This window comes from Leuciscus leuciscus (genome assembly GCF_965113295.1).
Source record: "Leuciscus leuciscus genome assembly, chromosome: 22".
NCBI classification, from domain to species: domain Eukaryota; kingdom Metazoa; phylum Chordata; class Actinopteri; order Cypriniformes; family Leuciscidae; genus Leuciscus; species Leuciscus leuciscus.
The window spans coordinates 20721916-20742151 of NC_138746.1; the positions used below are offsets into that span (position 1 = coordinate 20721916).

Here is a 20236-nt window from a genome sequence, read left to right on the forward strand (position 1 = left end):
TCAATGTGTATATAATGTACTGTGCTGCTTTGTAAATTTAAATCAGGAACAGGCAACTCTTTTTTTAGGTCTCCTTTTGAGGTGGAGAGTTTACATCCAACCTTAATCAAGCACACCTAAATGTTTTAACCAAAGTCTTCAGGTTTACTTATAGACGATTATAGGCAGGTGGGTTTGAGGTTGGAGCTAAATCTGCAGGACAGTTTTATACTGGTTATATAATATAAAGACAGATTATATAATATAGTTATATAATATTGGATTATTATATATAAATACTCAAATATTTAAATGTGATTTAACAAAGTTTGTTGTCCATGATGAAGAAAATGTGATTTTACTGCCCTTCCAGTAGCACCCCCTGGAAGAGCACAAAAACGCACATTTCAAATGGCTGTAACTCAAAATTGCCAGGACAACTGCTTTTGCTATGTTTACTAAACAATGTTGGACACAGTTTTCAGACATGTATGGTCATATGCTATATATAACCACGGTTTTGTGCATTTCTTAATGAGTTTATGTCTTGTATAAAAGCCCTTAAAGTGATGAAGAAGAAGAATGCAATAAATATTGTTTTGCATTAAAGAAGAATATGATTTACAAAACAAAAACCTAGCCCCTTTAACATTTTTAATCTTTTTTTGTTTATTACTATGATTATTACTATGATTGCAAAGATGTAATGATAATTGCCATGCCATTTACTATGACAAAACAACGTATTAGATGTTACACTTTTTTTTTAAACAATTTGTATTATTTATATAATATTACAACGTAGCTCATCAATAAAATATTGTCATTTTTAAAGACACTTGAAAATGGCCAATGAGAATGTCTCTCATCATTTTTTTATTTATTCGGGGCTATATATACGATTGTCATGTTTCACAGGTATAACATAAAGTATCTCTGTGAAAATGTAATCTCTGGACATCTGTGCATCTCTCTGGACAGTTTCATCTCTGTGACCAAACATCTATGGACAATTTCATGTCTGCGACCAATACATTTACCTTACTTGATTCAAAAATACAATTTAATTATTAATTTAACTTAACATGAATTATTGTTCTTTCTCTTCATCCAACATCTCAGTAAGTATATTCATCACCCAGTGTATTTTAATAATGTTCAATTGTGATTTAATTGTTAAATTAAATTAATGTTTAATCCGCTATGTTTGCTTATGATAAAACATTGAATTTTACATATTTTGTTCTTCAAAAAATAACATTATTTAAATATTGTGTGTTGCGTTCACTCATATTACCTTTTTATGTCTCTAATACAGATGGACATCTTTATTATAAAACTGAAAACGGATCAAACCGTCTGGTTTTCATGGATGAGAAACAGAAGGAACGAGTCCTTCGGGACTGCCATGACAACCCAGCTACAGGTTGGCATCAAGGGAGAACAAGGACATTTAATAAGATTGCAAGCGCATCTTTTCGGACGTCACAAAGTGGATACGATATTTGTAGACTCAAACTCCAGGCCCACGAGATGGTTTCATACAGCCCCTCAAGTGTAAATTCATGGGTACGTTACATAGGGGCCACCACATATTAAATTGGGACCACAAGATCATAATATTCTACTATATACTTATGACGTGGCCGTGTGGTGTTAAGTCGTGTCCTCAAGATCCTATGTTGAGTTTGAGACCCCTGATGTAATTGTACAAAGTAATGTGTTTCTGTTGTTTGCAATGTTACAAACACCTAATTTTTTATATTTTATATTGCCCATTGTCCACAGTGTCATCTTAATGATACTATTAAAACAGTGGCTTCAGTGTTGCACCCTATCAAGGTCACTAAAGGAATGGATTTGATGGGACCATTTCCAACCAATCCTCAGGGGAACATTTATGTCCTTACAATGATTCACAAAATGGGTTTCCGCCAATTCATTGAAGTGTAAGACCGCAGTTGAGGTGGCTACAGGGGTCTTAAAAGCATTTAATGCATATGGACTGGTTGAAAGAATAATCACAGACCAATGGAGGGAGTTTGTGAACCAGGTTATTATTATTTAGTTAAAGCTGCAGTCCGCAGTTTTTCCTCTTTGTCGCCATCTCTGTTCGAAATCTGCAATTGCAGTTATTCGTGGAATTATCAACTTTACGTGCGTTGTGCCTCGGCATGGCACAGCGCGGATGAATCCAATGTTTTGAGGAGAATGTGCGGCTGTCAATCACCGCGCTGGTGGTGTTGATACTGTCATTCGGAATCACAGATCCTACTTTTTGGAAATATGAACAACATAAGAATTTTCACCGGAAAATGGAAAATGACGTCTAAACAAGTAAGTAACATCCACTTTTGTTCTGACCAACTAAGGGGAAAAAAGCATTGCAGTAAATCGTGCCGATTAAATCTAACGATCGCTTATCATATCACGTCAAACCGTGCAAATTATACTTTGTTCTCAAATTGTTAATGTTAACAACATCAGCATTGCGTGACTACATTTAATGCCCTTCCGATATTTGTCCTTGTTTTCGCATGGGCCGGTTGCAGTGTCTTTATTTCTGTAGCCACTCCGAAGTCCGAAGTCTTTTGCGTTTTACAACGGGTGAATCTCCAGTTGGCACTGGTGATTGTCGTTTGAACCTTTCTGGATCCGCCATCAAATTGATGTTTAATTATTTCAAGTGCTGTGAGAAAAGGCTATAAATCTCCACCTCCAACATCCTCACACGCAATATAGTCTACTAGCCGAGACTCCTTCTTTATGTGTACAGATGTGACGTAATGACGCAAAGACATGCTCGAATTTCCCGCGGAAATCCACCAGTACCACTGGAATTAAAAACATTATTACAAGCACCATTTTGAATCGAGCTACGGCAAGCAGATAGTTTTGAACACTGGCTGGTTATGTACTTGCTCAAAAAATTATTTTGGATAATTTTTAACCCAAAAAAGCTGCGGACTGCAGCTTTAAGAAGATTTTATTATTTCAATTTTTGGCTATATGTTATAATAATCTACCATGCCTTGCATACCTTTTTGATAACAGCTAAATGAGGACATATTTAAGGTCTTGGGTGTAAAGCAGTGTGTCACGTCAGGACTGGACTGGATGAGAGGACTAATCAGACTATAAAGAGGGCATTGTCAAAGTACTGCAATGACATGCAGAATGACTGGGACAAAAACCTGTAGGATGTGGTGCATGCCATCAACACCTCAAAGCAGGTGATTGGAACTGTTTAAAAAATAAATGATTATATGCAATTGATTATGTAAATGTAATTTGTTGAACACTTTTTTTAAGGGCTCTACAAAGTATACACCATTCTTTTTTATGTTTAACCGGCATCTAATCATGCCAGAGGTTCTCAACACAAAGGTAGTATCTGAGGCAGATTGCTTTGTAGCAGAGAATCCGAATGTTGTCATGGACACACAGATTGCAGAGGTGACTGCACTAATAATTAGTGACTGCAGTAATAATTCAAATTATTTCAGGTATAAAACCTATTCAGTCTTTTTATTATACATAGTTTTCATAAGGTGCTGGATTCCATTGAAAAAGCACAGGGGAGGAAAAAGGTGGAGTACGAGTCCCGGAAAAGAAAAAATGTGAAATAATTTCACATCCACGAAGGAGAGGAGGTACTCAAAGCAAACAAAAGAAAAGAGGGATGCAAAGGTGGACGTTTAGAGGGGAACTGGACAGGCCCTTTTCTAGTCAAAGACTGGCTACACTTTCCGAATCAGGCAACATTCTCAACAAATGGACCTCTATGAAAAACGAGGTGATACAGGGAGAAGATCTGTTGTATCTGAGAAGATATCACGCATCATCAATGGCAGTATATGCTGTTCAGCATATGACGTATAAAAGGTATGTGTAAATTGTGTGTCCTCATTCATATAAATCAACTTATTAGTTTAATAAGCTTTCCTGTAGCTCAGTGGTAAGAGCATTGCGTTAACAACGCAAGGTTGTGGGTTCGAGCCCAGGGGATTGCACATACCTATGTATAGGATAACGCAATGTAAGTCGCTTTGGATAAAAGCGTCTGCCAAATGCATAAATGAAAATGTAAATGTAATAATTCAAGTAAATCGATGATTTTTTAAATATAGGACAGTTGAGGAGGTGGGTAAAAAAGGAATTTGTTCTCTTGTCAGTGACACTGAAATTTTACGATTTCAGATTTTACGAAATTAAAAATGTCTAGATATTGTTTGCTATACTAAAAAAAAAAATCAGGAGTTGTTCCAAGGAATTGTGAAAGGTTCTCTGAAACCCACGTGGAACAAATGGTGGCAAATGAAGACTGGGAAAATGTCAAAACCAAAGAGCTTTCATCCAGCCTTGTCAGCACATGTTGAGGAACGTCTCGGTTACGTATGTAACCCTCGTTCCCATGAGGAGGGAACGGAGACGTTACGTCAGTGACTGACGAATTGGGGTTTCGCTTTGAAGCGTTAGTTAGCCTATCACCTTCGAGTTCTTACAAAACGAGCCAATGGCAAAACAATGCCATGGGTCTGTGGAATTTGCATAGTGCAACTCCGCCCCACCGCGTGGGAAAAAAAGGAGCAGCGTGGCAATCTCGCATTGTTATGCTGAGGAGCCGAGACTGAACTCCCGGCTGTTCCAGCGGCACAGCGGTTGTAACAGGGGGACGTAACGTCTCCGTTCCCTCCTCAGGGAACGATGGTTACATACGTAACCGAGACGTTCCCTTTCGTTCAGTCACTCCGAGTTACATCAGTGACTGACGAATGGTGGTCCCAATTCAATCACGCCACAGCGGCTGTCTTCCAGTGCCCTGCGCAAGTCCGAGCTCCCTGTTGTGAGACTAGCACGGACGAAGGGATAGGCTTAATGCAGGAATACCAAGGTACACTGGGTGGCAGATCTCAGGTGGAATATGAAACACAGCACCACAGCACAATACACATATGACCCGAGAGCAGGATGCATATGGAAGCTCAGAGGTATCCAGCCTGCAGGGTGGAATGTTTCAACCTCGAGATGGCAAGAGGTCTTGCCAAACACGTGCTCGGTGGAGACTTACTGTGGAAATACACATGTGGGGTTTGCCCAGCGGGGAACCATGCACATGGAGCACCTAGCCAATCACGAGGGCTGACCAACCGGGCATGCACTCTGGTGACGGCATCGACAGTGCAGGAGGAACTCAGGGTCTAAGGAGAACTCATCTGAGTGAAATAGCGCATGTATCCAGTCCGTGGAGTGGAATGGCGCAGCAAGCGATGACACCGAGTAGGTCCTACTTACTGGCTAATGGAAGCAAGTACATGAGAGGACACTGGCTTTACCCAGAGATTATAGAATCTCGCGAAAGTGTTGTGTGTCGCCCAGCCTGCGGCTCTACAGATGTCTGTTAGCAAGGCGTCATGCGCTAAAGCCCAGGAGGAAGCCACACTCCGGGAGCTTCCCACCAAAAAAGACAAAGAGCTGGTCTGAAGTCCTAAAACACTGTGTTCTATCTATGTAAGCATGGAGGGCGCGTACTGGACAGAGCAGTGCCAAGGCTGGGTCTGCCTCCTCCGAGGGCAGCGCTTGCAGGTTCACCACCTGATCCCTAAAAGCGAGCTAACTCCGCCTGTTGCGTTGTGCCTTCCAGTTTGCCCATCTCTGTAAAAACAGTGAGTGATGTTACATAGCACAACAGACTTTGCAAGTATACAAATGCACGTTACAGCATTTTTGTATGTTTTGCAAGTCACGACCCCACCATGCCAAGGGGAAATGATGGCAAGGTTCAGTTTACCCATATAAGTAAAAACAGTGATCAGACCAGATTCACCCAATTAACTTAGAACAAGTTCTTAATTTTGTTTTTGAGAGTATGATGCAAGCTGGAGATCAACACTGAAGTCATTTCTGGAGGAGAAGCTTGCGGTCACCACAGCTGACACCTGTGTCCAAACTAATTCTCAACAACGTTGTCCTTACCCTAATGTGTTCAGTGCGACCTGAAACGGCTCAGGAGATTTGATATGTCGACACTGCTAAACGGCGAGAACAGCTGGGCCAATTAGTGGGAACCACCGTAACCTCACAGATCCTATTTCAAAGAAGGGTCCGAGAAAATGGGAAAACATTTTTTGAATTGAACTCTAAACCAGTGCAAAAAGTGAAAACCACAATTGTGTGAGCTGTGAAGGTACAGGTGAATGACAATGCATAAGATACCAGACTCTATAGATATTTGCCTTTAAAGCTTTTACTTCCTAATCCTGAAAAAAAAATTATATAATTTAAAAGTAATCCGTAAAAAAATCTGTCTTTTTACAGAAAATAAAAACTGGCTGCTGTGGTTGTATAATAATTCAGTCAAAATGTAAACATACAGAACAACCTGTACATTTTACAGTTTAAAACTTAAAAAATGGTTTAAAATATATTTTAAACCAGTAAATCCAACAGCAATTTTCTGATAAATTAGCAAAGCCATGTTGCTTCTTAAATCTGTTTTGTACTTTTATCATATACTGACATCCACCATAATAACACTGGTGTGGTAAAGTGAAAGACACGGGATGAATCGTATAATCACAAATAAATCACAAATTGCTTTTCCACCAAGCTGAGGTAAATACTAATAAATGGTAACACACATGACAATACAATAATTCATTTAAAAACTTAAGATGTACCATAAAACCCTAATGTACATAACTGAAAACAAAAAACTAAGAAGAAACATAAATTAAAAAAATGTAACACCAAAAATGTGAAGTGTCACATAGGGACTTCTGAGAATGTATATTAAAAATAAATATGTATTTTTTGGGAACTTACTTTTAACCAATTAACAGGTTTTTACTGTCACATTTTGGGTCTTTTACAGTTAAATTACAATCTTTTTTGCAGTGGATCTTTACCCATAACTACCACCATATTAAAGACATCTTTAATGCTGGTTTGCCAACAATTTATAGCCCCAGAAAAGTTGGGACATTTGTAAAATACAGTAAAATCATGAATCTGTGATTTGTTAATTCTCTTGAACCTTTACTTAACTGACAAAAGTACCAAAAAGAATACTTCCAATGTATTTTGTAAATATAAACAAATTTTGAATTTGATGGCTGCAACACACTCCAAAAAAGTTGGGACAGATGCATGAAGTGAAAAGATGACAAAATATCCAAGTCAAATTCTTTTGAACCAGTCCACAATTAGCAGGTGGACTGGTAATAGGTGAGGGTATCGTGATTGGGTATAAAAGGAGAACCTTAGTCTTTGCGAGCAAAGATGGGTTATGGCTCACCACTTTGTGCCAAATTACATGAGAGAATTGTCAAACAATACAAAAAGCACATTTCTCAATTCAAGACTGCAAAGTATTTAGGTACTGCATCTAACATCATAAAAGAAATCTCAGTCAGTGTAGGGAAAGGCAAGAAACCTCTGTTTAATGTGTGTGACCTTTGAGCCGTCAGATGTCATTGCATGAGAAACCATCATGCTACTGTGTTAGAAATAGCCACATGGGTTTGTGTGTACTTTGGAAAACCTTTGGGTGTACTTTGGAAAACAGTCAACCGCTGCATCAAGAATTACATTATCAATCATTGTTGCGCAAGGAGAAAGCTTTACATCAATTCTCAGCAGAGATGCTGCTGAGCTCTCTGGGTCCGAGCTCATCTCAGATGATCCAAAACATAGCAGAAATGTTTGCTGTGCTCAGATGAGTCCACATTTCAGCTTGTTTTTGGGAAAAACAGACATCGAGTCCCAAAGATGAAAAGGACCATCCAGACTTTCATCAGCGACAAAATCAAACATCTGTAATGGTATGGGGTGCATACGGCATCTGTGACTTCCATGTGTGGAGATACCATTTGATGTGGAGGCATATATTGGGATTGTACAGAAACATCTTTTCTGGGAAGCAAGACAATGCCAGGCCTCATTCTGCACATGCTAATGTTTTCTCACTCTACACCGTACAGTGGATGTGCTTGACTGGCTGCCTGCAGTCCAGATCGGCCTCTTATTGAAAATGTATGACCCATCATGAAAAGGAGAATCAGACGACGTCCACGGACTGTTGAGCAGCTGTCTTGTATCTGGCGATATTTGGCAAATATTCCACTGGCAAAACTGCAACAAATAGTATCCTCAATTCCCAAACTGTCCCAACTTTATTGTACTATGTTGCAGCCATCAACATCAAAATTTGTTTATAGTTACATAACACAATTCAGTTGGTCAGTGAAAACTTTGAACATATTTTCTTTGTACTTTTGTCTGTGACGGAGAATTAACAAATCACAGGCAGATTCAGATTTTTCTTGAATTGTTTTAATTTCCTCAGTTCCTGCCTCAGTCAAAATTTCCTTGACTAAGAACCTGGGATTGTTTAATGGTATTAAACAATATCTTAGCAGTCAACATCTATCTAAAGAAAAAATTAAATAAACAGGAAGTTCTCATCCCACAGGAATTTAGCTGCATAGCACACAAAATTAAAAGTTAAACTGGTCTGCCATGCAGATGCACTATACTGCGTGTGCTCTTCCCATTTAAAATAAATCCACAATAATGTGACGATCGCATGAGGCAGGCTTGCAAGGCAGGTCTGTTTTCAATATAAAAGTTAGTCTGTAAAAGCAATTAAGGAAAAGGTTTTTCATGTGAGTCCACTTCTATTAATTCAAAGCTTGACACTACCATACAAATATAAAAAACGTTTGAATCGACAATACTGTAGAAACTGTAATAATGTAATTTATTCCTGATTGCAAAGCTGAACTTTCAGCATCATTACTCCAGTCTTCAGTGTCACATGATCCTTTAGAAATCATTCTAATATGCTGATTTGCTGCTCAAGAAACATTTATTATTATTATTCAAGTTCAATTCAAGTTATTATTATTATGTAAACAGCTGTGCTGCATTATATTTTGGTGGAAACTTGTTTTTCTTAATGGTTCTTTGATGAATAGAATGTTCCAAAGAACATATTTGAAACTAAATATCTTTCTTAATTTTATAAATGTCTTTACTTTAGATCAATTTAGTATGTCCTTGATGAATAAAAGTATACATTTCTTTAAAAAAACTAAACAATTTGTACCGACTCCACACTTTTGAACAGCAGTTTGTCATTATGTTCTGCAAGTGTCAAGAGTAGTTAAACATGGTTACATTTAGAGGTGTTGCAAATAAAAAAAAAACTAATGCAAATTCCAAATGGTAGCCATAGCAGATGTACTGTTCACATGCTCATAATGACTGTGAAACATGTTAAGGATTGCTTTACTGCCCACAAATCCTTTAATTATTTCACTTACTTCAGAGTAGAATGTGGTTTAAACTCACACACCCAAGATTCTGCTAACTTTCGATTAGAAAGGAAAGACAGAGAGACTACATCTTGGGAGAGAAGCACATAACTCATGTTATAATATATGGCATCTTAAATGAATATTGCCCAGCTCTCACTTCAATAACAAACCCACAAACTGCTCGTAAACATGTCACAAACACTAAAAGGAATCACAAACACTAAGACGAGTAAAAGAAACACCACAGCATAGTAACTTTTGTCAATACACTTTATTGTTTCTTTGCAACATCAGCCATGACCCTTGTCATTTCTGGCGAGAATTCTGTAATGCTTAAATGTAACCTGAGATTCAAAAATGACTCCGCTAAGGAGCACTTTGATTCATTTTTGACATAGATTTGACAACGTGTGAACTGTTATTTTCTCCACAATAATAGTTAGAATAATAATAAACGGCACTAACATAAAAAATTCAAACAGTACAAGAACAGGTGTTGTGATGGGTGAAGCTAATGAATCTCTTCCCCTACTTTAAAAACAGTGAAAACTGATTTAATAGACACATTAAATCAAGTACAGGTGAAGGACAAAAAAATTAATTTAAAAAAAATCATGTTTAACACTGACCCAAGGCACATCTGTATGGTATGACATGCTTTGTCTGTTTTCTGTTTTGAGGATCCGGTTTGAGACATTCAAACCTTGGTGGGGATGTACACGAGCCTTGCGGTTTTCCTTCCGATGGTTACCCAGGAAAAATCTTGCTGCATTGTGCTCTTTGGGAGGCCTGGAGTAGACGCGTTAAAGAGGAAAGCAAGACAAAATGCCTACGCCGTTCAGAAAATTCCCTTCTGGCAGTTCCTTGTACGGGTGTGCATCAGTAACTACTAGTCAGCTGTTAAACATGGCTGCTAACTTGCATGAGAAAATAAAACTTTTTAAGAATAACCCCAAAAATAGCATTTAAAAGCTTCAGGGTTGATGGGAAAGCATGGCTACTTTGAGGCAGTCTGAAACTGAACCAGCATTAAATCAAACATGTACTGCACTTTTGTAGACTTCATATACTACTAAATGTTTCCACACAGTTTGAGATTATACATCAAACACAGTAAAACTAGAAAACTAAATAATGGTAAATCACAAAGGAAAAATAAACAGAACAAAATATAAGAATCAGAAAAAAAGACTTTAATTTGACTACAATAAAGATTAAATGAAAGAAAAACTTTTTTTTTTTTTGGTATAACCAGTACAGTGGAGGGTTAGTGGGTATTGTGTAGCCCTTTAAAAACTACAACAGGACCAATGCAATTCTCAGGGTGTACATGGGCATGTTGCAGACTGTCAACTTCCTTTTTCAAATTATTTATCATTAGGTGAGATATGTCATTTATCAGACTTGCAAAAAGAGTGAAATGTCGATGGTTTTATTTCTTTTACTTTATTTAAACTTTAAGTGTGTCTTGCTTTTAAATTACACAAGGGCTCGTTGGATACCTAAAGTCCTCGGAGGGTCAAAAGCCGATTCTGCCTCATTAAGACCCCCAACAAACAACAACAACAAAACCAACCAAACATCTGACCTTGCAACACCCAAAAAAACTGCGGCTGAACTTCAAGCTATAGCATCATCCGGGTTGCCTCACGTGGAAAACAGGGTACAGGGAAAGCTGTAGGAAGAGGAGGTTAGTATCTAACGTTACATCTGGATTCGGGGTGTGTGTGAGGATTCCCATCTGGGACAAGCTTTGCATGTCCTTCCTATAAGAAGAGGTGGGAAGGGATGGGGATAGGTGGTAAGGAACAGGACGGGTGGGAAGGGATGGGGTCTTCTAGGAGGGCTCCGTGGCTCCTTGGAGAGTTCACCTCAATGAACGATGAGAGCTCCAGCAGCGTAACTCACTGAGCTGTCGGACCAGCTTCGGCACTGGCTCGACTGCGCATAGTTTAGGAAAGAGAAGTTCATGTCTATGCCGTTCTTTTTCAGTTCCGCCACGGCCTGGTGGAGTGAGGAGAATCATTGGAGAGTTAAAGGTAATCTTAAAAGCTTCATGATGAAAGACTTGAAAGCTGACAAAACATTAGTTGGAGGGGGAAAAAAGACATTAATAAAAGCTCTGCGACTGTTAAGTGCTAGACTAATTACCATGCTTACGGACTAGCCATTATTCACGTTATTTTGCTTCTGCTTTATTGAGTCATCAATGGTTTGCTAAATAAAATGTCTCGGGGGAAATTCATATGAATCATTCATTAGGTACTTACATTTAGAAGAACGCCGATGGGATGGCGACCACAAATAGTATTATGATATTTCTTCAAATAATTGCTAAAGGAGATGGGGTCCAATTGTTCTATAATTCCCATTCCCTAAAAAAAGAAATGAATATGGATATATTTTACTGACATCAACAAAACATTCTCATTACTGCTATTTTTGCATTAGACATTTGCTGTCGTTTAATTGTACAACACAAAATCATGATAGAAAATATTCAACTTTCAAAGAGCAAGATGGATTTTCAGTAACAATAATTAATGGATATTTCCTCAAAGGAGCTCCAGATCAAACGAGATCTTTGCATTAGACATGACCCTACCGAGGCAAAAGTACTTTGCCCAGTTGGCAGGCCTCTAATGAGGTTTGGGTTGCTAAGAACATCTGCTATTTGACACACTGTCATGGGTGGAAAGTATTAAAGTCAGTCTTTGAATCACAAACTTCAACGCCAAAGTAACCATAACAATGACTCTGTAGCTTGGAGAACAATTTTCTGGAACCAGCAACAGGATTAGCACATTGTGTATCCCAAAGCAGAATGGGCCACTTGCATGTAAACCTCATATGTCAGACATTATGTGAGGTACCAGAAGGAAAGGGCATAGAAATTGGTTTACCATTTTGTCAAGGTGCTCGATAGATCTGTAGATCTCCCCTTGACTTTCATCGTAGTAGGTGTAACGGAAACGTTGACCTGCAGAATAGACGAAAAGAGTTCAAATGAATCATTTAACCAAAGGAGGCACCAAAAAAAATCTCCATCTGGAATATTTGTACGAGTTCCTACCTATGTAGAGCATTTCAAAACACTCACTTAAGTTACAAGGTTTATTTCCGTTTGGATGCTGCCAAGTCTATGTAGGAAGCAGGCAGCTTGTGTTTCTGGCAAGTCCAGCACATTGACGGAGAATGAGAGTCTGTGCTCCCGAGATGAGGTGAGTGAGAAATGAAGCATGCATATCTTCCTCAACAGATTACATACTGCTTTCGTTATCATTCATTTGAGCGACACTTGATTTAGGGTGGTTTGCTATACCAAACTAATATCATGACTTCACTCTCCACTTTTATGATTATTGGAATATATAATAAATATATACATATACATTTTGAAATTAATAAATAAATGATTTATATATAATAATTGGCAATTGTATAAAGTTTGTGTTAAGTGCTGCTTTTCGTATTATGTGCATAAATATGCACATATGTTACTGTTACATGCATGTTGCATACAACAAAATTGGTGTGTTTTTCACAAAAAATATTGGGTCACACTTTAGATTAGGGTCTAATTCTCACTATTAACTACATATTAACTATGAATTTTGCCTCAAACTCCTAATTACTGCTTATTAATATTTAAGAAGGTAGTTGTTGGTACTGTGTAGGATTAAGGGATGAAGAATCTGGTCATGGAGGATAAGGCATTAATGTGCTTTATAAGTACTAATAAACAGCCAATATCCTAGTAATATGCATGCTAATAACCAACTAGTTAATAGTGAGAATTGGACCCTAAACTGAAGTGTTCCCAAAAATTGGTACACGCAAACGAGAACTACCAAAGTCAGTTGAATAATCAATAACAGATCCAATGCGCTGACCTGTGCCAGAACTAAATGACTAGTCGGTGCAAACCCTAGTAGATTTACTGCTGAAAAGATGTCAGCAGCACATCTCATTTCAACTAACAGGAAATTCTTCACAGATTACTGACTGTAATTTATTGGCGTTTTTTGACAGTGTGTGTGGACACAAACCCCAATGGCAAAAGTCAGAGGAGATGATGAAGAGATTGGAGGGGTCAGCCAGGTATTTGCTTAGCAGCTTGCCATATTCCTGCTCTTTAGATTCACTCAGAGCTCCCACCAGCACAGGAACGATGCTGAATTCATCTTTATGGCTGTTTATGAGAAACAAAGCACAACAGATAATCATTTGTCCCATTTGTCAAGTCCCAGATGGAGATTTGACATTTGCATGTTTATTAAAATTCATTTTTCATTCAGTTATTTAGCATCACTCATTAAAACAGTGGCCATGCCAAATAAATAGCTCTGCAAGGGTTTTCAGTACCCCAAATTTCTAAGGTGAGAGTATAATGTGGAGGAATTTTTTTTTACATATTACAGTTGCTCAGCAACTAATTGCTCTGCTTGGAAAAAAATACCCAAATGTCTAATCAAACTAATTGAGGGGATGTTAACGTTCCTATGCCCACATACTGTCATGTTTTAATGGCATAACAGAAGTGGTTGGTGGCTTCTGCATTAATAATAAAAAAAAAAAACGTTTTAAAAAATAACCGAACATCCATCACTGCAAACTAATTAGGAGGCACAGCACTAGGTAAACAGATCCTGACAACATAATTAGTGGATCTGGCAGAGATGAATGAGCATTAGAGTGGGACTATGGGTCAATACTGCTGCTCATGGCTTCTGCATAGAGATGAGGTGAAACTTTGATTCTTGCAAAATGTAAAAACCAGGTATACTGAGGAAACCACAGAAAACTATATCAAATATCACGTATTTGCTAGAACGCAACATTGACACAATGTCAAAAAGCAAAGGGTGAGAGTTTTATAAAAATGATGATGATGTTAAATATGTTAATATGTCCAGTACCACTAATATTCTTGGTTCCTTCAAATAAATCACTTACATTTTAGATTTTTATCCAGACAAATGTTATGGTAACACTTTAGTTTAGGGTCCAATTCTCACTATGCTTATTATCATGCATATTACTAGGATATTGGCTGTTTATTAGTACTTATAAATCACATATTAATGCCTTATTCTGCATGACCATATTCTACATCTCTTAATCCTACCCAATACTTAATCCTACCCAATACCACTGGTGGTGGTTGAGGAGAGATCCCCTGATATGATTGTAAAGCGCTTTGGGTGTACAGTAGTACATATAAAAGCGCTATATAAATGCCTCATTCATTCATTCATTCATACCTAAACTTAACAACTACCTTACTAACTATTAATAAGCAGTAATTAGGAATTTATTGAGGCAAAAGGTTTAGTTAATAGTGAGTATTGGACCCGTCACCTAATCTAAAATGTGACCCAAGTTATATACACAACTAAAAAGTGTAAAGCGTTCATGACACGAGAAATCAAATATTCTTTGATCGTTTGACGTATAAGACGAGGTCTTTGTACCATTAAAGCATCCTGCAGGTTTTTTATAATTTGCATATGACTGCCTCTATAGCAAGAAAACAGTGAATAGTTATAAATCATTGCATCATAGGTCCCGCCCACTGGCTGGCATTCAGTCACTTAAAATCAGCATGAAATGGAAGTTGCGATAGTCTTTTCTTGCCTATTGTTAGGTATATCTGAGTGAAACCACTTCTGGAAAAAATGTAGGGCAAACAAGAAAAGAAAAGAAAAAAATAATAATAAAAAAAAAATAATATTTTTTATATATATATATATATATATATATATACGAATCTGATGTATTCAAGGGATAGTTCATGTTGTTCCAAGCCTATATGACTGGCTGTCTTCAGTGGAACACAAAAGAAGATATTTTGAAAAATGTTTCAACTGCTTTTATCCATATAATTAAAGTCAATAGGTTTCAAAACAACACATTGAAACACCAGTGACTTTGTGTTCCACAGAAGAAAGAAATGCATACAGGTGTCATCAGGGTGACTAAATGATGACAGAATTTTCTGTTTTGGATGAACTGTTCCTTTAACGGTCCAGATGACGATGTTCATTGTCTGGTCGTTACCTCTCCATGGCTTTAGCGGTATAAGGCAGGTGCATCTCAATGCTGTGTTCATCTTCGTCTGTCTGCAGACTCATCCTCTCAAACATGCCCGTTTTCCACAGATCAGCGTAAACTGCGTGAGAGAGAAACGGGGGGATTTAAAGCCCTTGTGTTTTCACTTATAGGCTTTCATTGACAAACAGAACAGGTACTTTATGATAATTACACAAACCCTCATTAACATGAACACCAGGAAATAAAAAGATTATCCCTCATATTTCTATGTTGCACATTCGTCATGGTTATAGTCAGACAACAGCTAGAAAACTATTGCGCAATAACAAATATAGTCATTTACAAGTTGAAAATGTTGCAATCACTTCTGCAAAGCTCAGTTTGAGAGCAAATGAGCCAGAAGTAAAAACAATCTGGGTGAACACCTTTCTGTGCATTCTTATTCAATCCGTATTTAATCCTCCCAAGGTTTCTGTTTTGAGACTGGGCAGGGAGGAAATGAGATTCCTTACCCTTCTGGTCGATCCTCAGGTCATACAGTGGCGTTCTGTAGACCTCGGCGGGGGAGAGGGCACAGCGAGACAGCGGCACATGGTGAGAGGGGCCGAGAATGAACACCCTCCGACTGATGAATAAGAGAGTGCTGCGGTTACCTCTCTCCCCACGGCAAACTCAACATTACGGCTACTTCCAGAGAATTTAAAGAAGCTCTGATGACAGGAGGGACACTTACGTGATTGAGGGGTCCACCTGCTTGTAGGCGTGAGCGGCACACGCGCCGCAGTAGGTGTAGCCGGCGTGCCTGCAAAAGACAGTTGTTTAGGAATACAAAAACACAACGGAAACTGAAGCAAAAAAGATTTCTGTCTGGTTTGACTCCACATACGGTGCTATTATGGCTCTAGCTGGACCCACTGTAGATTGTGCTTGAGATAACCAGCCCTCGAGTTGTGCGTTAAGCTGGGATCCTAAACGCAAAGATAGAAGAAAACCTTATTAGCCAATATGAGAGATACAGACATAATTTGATAGCTTGGGTAACTCAGCAAGGATGTAGTTTGTACGGTACCATTCTCATGATGTAGAAATATATTTATTCAATCAACATAAGTATTACAAGTCTCCCTTTACAATCTACAACATAAAATGTAAGGGTGAAACCCACAAAATCTGTCAAGACAATGTTCAAGATCTTGTAGATCTTAGCACCTTATTAGCTGGGAGAGCGCGGTGAGTGCTTTCATTGGCCACAATATTTCAAGGCATTAAGAAAATTAAGCCTATTTAGGAAAATCTTGATTTTTTTATGCACTGTATTCATGACAAATATTGTGTAGAATAAGTGATCATGTAGAAATAAAAAGAATAAATAAAAACAGCAGTATTCAAATCTGCTTGATTGTCATTAAGCATCTTTTCATCCCTAATTTCCACTGGCGTAATACAAAAAAATGAATAATCCAATTACTGCAATGCAGTAAAAAAAATTATATTATTTAATATTCATTCATCATAGTATCACCTCAGTACCACGACATGCTAAACAATCTTATAATAAAGCATTCACCTATGGATTCCTCCTCTCTACTTCAATCATTCAAACAAAAATGAATCAATAGCTAAAATTGCTGTCCTGAATGTTGATTTCAGCAATATTTCAGTCTCAGACAGTGCCATTGTCCCAATTCTAATGAAATTCTTATCAGAGTCTGACAGGACAAGATAACAGTTATGAGAACCAGAGAACAGATGAACTTCAGATGATTCTGTGAAAGGCATTGCAACAATACAACCAAATTGGTCAAATTTTAACAGTTGTTGTTAATCAAATCTCTAAAATGTAATGAATCATACTATTATCACGAATGATATTCCCAAGAGCATCTGAATATTGATGAAAGTGCAAATGTTTTCATTTTAGTGTTGGACTGATATGGATTTTAATGGCTGATGAGGACACTAATATCTACAGTGCCGTTTTTATATAATACAGTGTAATGATTTAGGTACATACACACTACTTTTTGATTACTTTCAGATTACTTTTGACCTAACTCGTTTAACACATTGAACTGAATAGGATAACATTGTACCAAATTGATATAAAAATACAAAGAGACACAAAATATATTCTTTATTTTATATCAACATAAAGTGCATTAAACATTATGTCAGGTTTTATAAATCATAAAAATGTCAAATTAAAATATATAATTTAAAAATGATTAAAATTACAATAAAAAGGTGTTTGAAAGACAAATGCCTTCCAAAGACATAGTAATACATGGTGTTAAAATGACTTACTGAGTGATAATTCAAAACTCATGTTTTCATCGGGAGTTCGATATGCAATGTTACAATGTTGAGAAAACACTCCTTAAAAGTGAAATGATTTCTGTAAATCCAGCAGTCAAATGCTTTGTGGCCTTTCAATTTATGTAATATCACAAAACTAGAAGACTTTTTGAATATGCTTCTTTTTTTTTTAAGAAAAATTTTTAAAACATGAAATAGAAGAATTAGGGAGAATCACTAAATTATGAATGATTTACTGCCATTATGTGAATATGTAATCAAAAAAGCAACTGTAGGCTGATTATGAGTATTTTAAAATGTAATCTAGTTTCAAGTACTTTTTCCAAGTACTATTTTTGAAATCGAATGATGTAATCTAGATTAAATGTAATCAGTTACTACCCGAGAGAGAGAGAGAGAGAGAGAGAGAGAGAGAGAGAGAGAGAGAGAGAGAGAGAGAGAGAGAGAGAGAGAGAGATTTATTCATTGACAATGTCTGTACATTTTGAAACTGTCACCTTCCTGTTATTGGCCAATCAGGCACAGTTATGATCTAAAATCTGTAACTGAAGACATAATAATCCAAGGATGTTTATAGTCGTGTGTGCCACAGTAACCTCTGTATGTGGGAAACCATCAACAAAACATAAGGACCCACTTGACTGTTTTAAATAAATTACATTAGATATTATTTGCTGGAAATAGACCTTCTAGAATACACATGCAGAAGACTGTTGTTGGGTTTTTTTTACAAAACAAGATCTCTGAATATGTTGGCAGCTTGCAGAACACAGGTCATAATGTAAAGGCCAGCAGACTGATTTCTGTACAGTATAAATATATGTGATAGTGTGAGTGAGTGAGTGAGTGAGTGAGTGAGTGAGTGAGTGAGTGTGTGTAGCACTGAGCTTTTGTCATGCATCCTTTGTTACTGCATGAGAGAGAGAAAAAACACCATCGGCCATCTAAAGACTTTCATGTGCTGACTGTGCTCACTGTATTTGCTGGAATGGAACTGGGCAACTAAATGCTGACCGATATAACAATAAACAGTATTACTTGACATCAGTATTAATGAAACATAGGGTTTGATTTTCCATAAAAAACATAGCTGTCATGTACAGCTGTTATATGAACTTCATCAAATAGCTTTAGCCGTTAGCAGAGTCAATCCAGTCGTCTTCTGAATTGCGGCAGTTTATCTATCTGGATTTACTGATCCGGCAAAGTAGGGCTGGGTAAAGTTAGTGTGGATGCTATATTAATCTGTGGTGTTAGTTCGTGTAGTTGGTGTGTATTAGAGGAGATTCTCACACACACACACACTATAGGCTAACCCGCTAACTGCTGGCCTGTTTTTGTTCTCAGCTGCTGATATACACAGAGAAGCTAACGTTACACACAATAGAGACACAAAAATACACAACAACAACAACAACAACAACAGGCAAATATGAGAGAAACACAAGAGTCTGGTCGATTTAAATATTGGCCCATGAATTTAAATGCAAGTGGTTTTAGTTTATTCCCTGAAAAGCAGAAATAATTATTCAAAATGATTTCTAACATATAAACTAATTCATGAAATGGCCATTTAAATGCTAAGGCAAAGTAAATGCCGAACTTTTGTTTACAGAATTAGAATAATTGGGATGCCGAATTTTATAGTATATTTTAACTAAATTAAGCTGACATGTTTTAGTTTGCATTTAAAACAAAGCCAGTTCGTTTTTTAAAAGGATGTCAGCTCAGGGGAAAAGGTATAAATGTAAAGAAACGCGCTCTGTGGTCATTAAACTATTTTAATCTCGGCTATTTAATAATTCCCAGCTGATCGCACAGGCTGTGTCAAAAAACGTAGTGAGCTGCCTATGTAGGCAGCATTTTTGGCTATCATAGGAACGTGCTGAACATCCCAGTTATGCTGTCTAGGTAGGCAGCTCACCAGGTTTTGAGACACTGCCAGACACACACATACATTGGTGTTAAGCAGGACACCGGACCTCAGGCCCGGGCCGCTGTCTCTCTGGCTCTACCTGAGGCCGTGTACCAGCTGCCGGCGTGGCTCGCTTCTCTGCACACCATCCGGTTCGACATCTTGGTGCCCGCGCCGCCTATCTTGGTCCAATAAAACCTCGTCGGTGGGGGGAAGAATGAACTAAAAACACTAGGAAAATATGCTAGCCCAAAAAGTATCTGCCTGTGCTGAAGCTGCGTGCCCAAAGAAGGAGTAACTTATTTTATATCTTGATATAAATGTGGTACATATGAGTGACAATACGCAAAAATATATAAAGAGGTTGATAGTCTTGCTGTGAAGAACAAAGATCGAACCAGTTCATCCGCTCGCTGCCAAGTTTGTCTATGTTATCCGGATGGGCTGGTTTGGCCCATGTCGGCTTCCGTTCCGTCAGAAAAACTGGGCGGGGAGAGTTGATTGACTGACTAAAGCAATAGACTGATTGGTCGATGGTGATTAAAGGCGTGTCCAAGGGGGATGCATAATGTAGATAACGCTTTGATTATTGGATAGCTCAGTGTGTTCGGCTGAGACTCATTGGCGGAAAACCTATGTGGGCGTGGACTCG

General features: G+C 37.8%; 1 protein-coding gene across 1 annotated transcript; it reads right to left on the bottom strand.

Moving 5' to 3' along the window:
• Nucleotides 1–10471: 10471 nt before the first annotated feature.
• On the bottom strand, nucleotides 10472–20031 carry memo1 (mediator of cell motility 1). The gene is made up of 9 exons (XM_082153730.1): nucleotides 19685–20031; nucleotides 16240–16321; nucleotides 16087–16155; nucleotides 15866–15978; nucleotides 15360–15471; nucleotides 13349–13491; nucleotides 12203–12279; nucleotides 11570–11674; nucleotides 10472–11303 (listed from the first exon to the last, which is right to left on the bottom strand). The coding sequence occupies exons 1-9, from the start codon at nucleotides 19743–19745 to the stop codon at nucleotides 11172–11174; spliced, it is 894 nt and encodes a 297-aa protein (XP_082009856.1). The 5' UTR covers nucleotides 19746–20031; the 3' UTR covers nucleotides 10472–11171.
• Nucleotides 20032–20236: the final 205 nt, after the last annotated feature.

Excerpts from the sequence above, each read along its gene's own strand:
- memo1 (XM_082153730.1), bottom strand. The coding sequence starts at position 19,745 with ATGTCGAACCGGATGGTGTGCAGAGAAGCGAGCCACGCCGGCAGCTGG. Across the intron at positions 16,156-16,239 it reads GCTAGAGCCATAATAGCACC|GCACGCCGGCTACACCTACT; the intron begins GTATGTGGAGTC and ends TGTCTTTTGCAG. Across the intron at positions 12,280-13,348 it reads CTCTGACTTTTGCCATTGGG|GTCAACGTTTCCGTTACACC; the intron begins GTTTGTGTCCAC and ends TCTATTCTGCAG.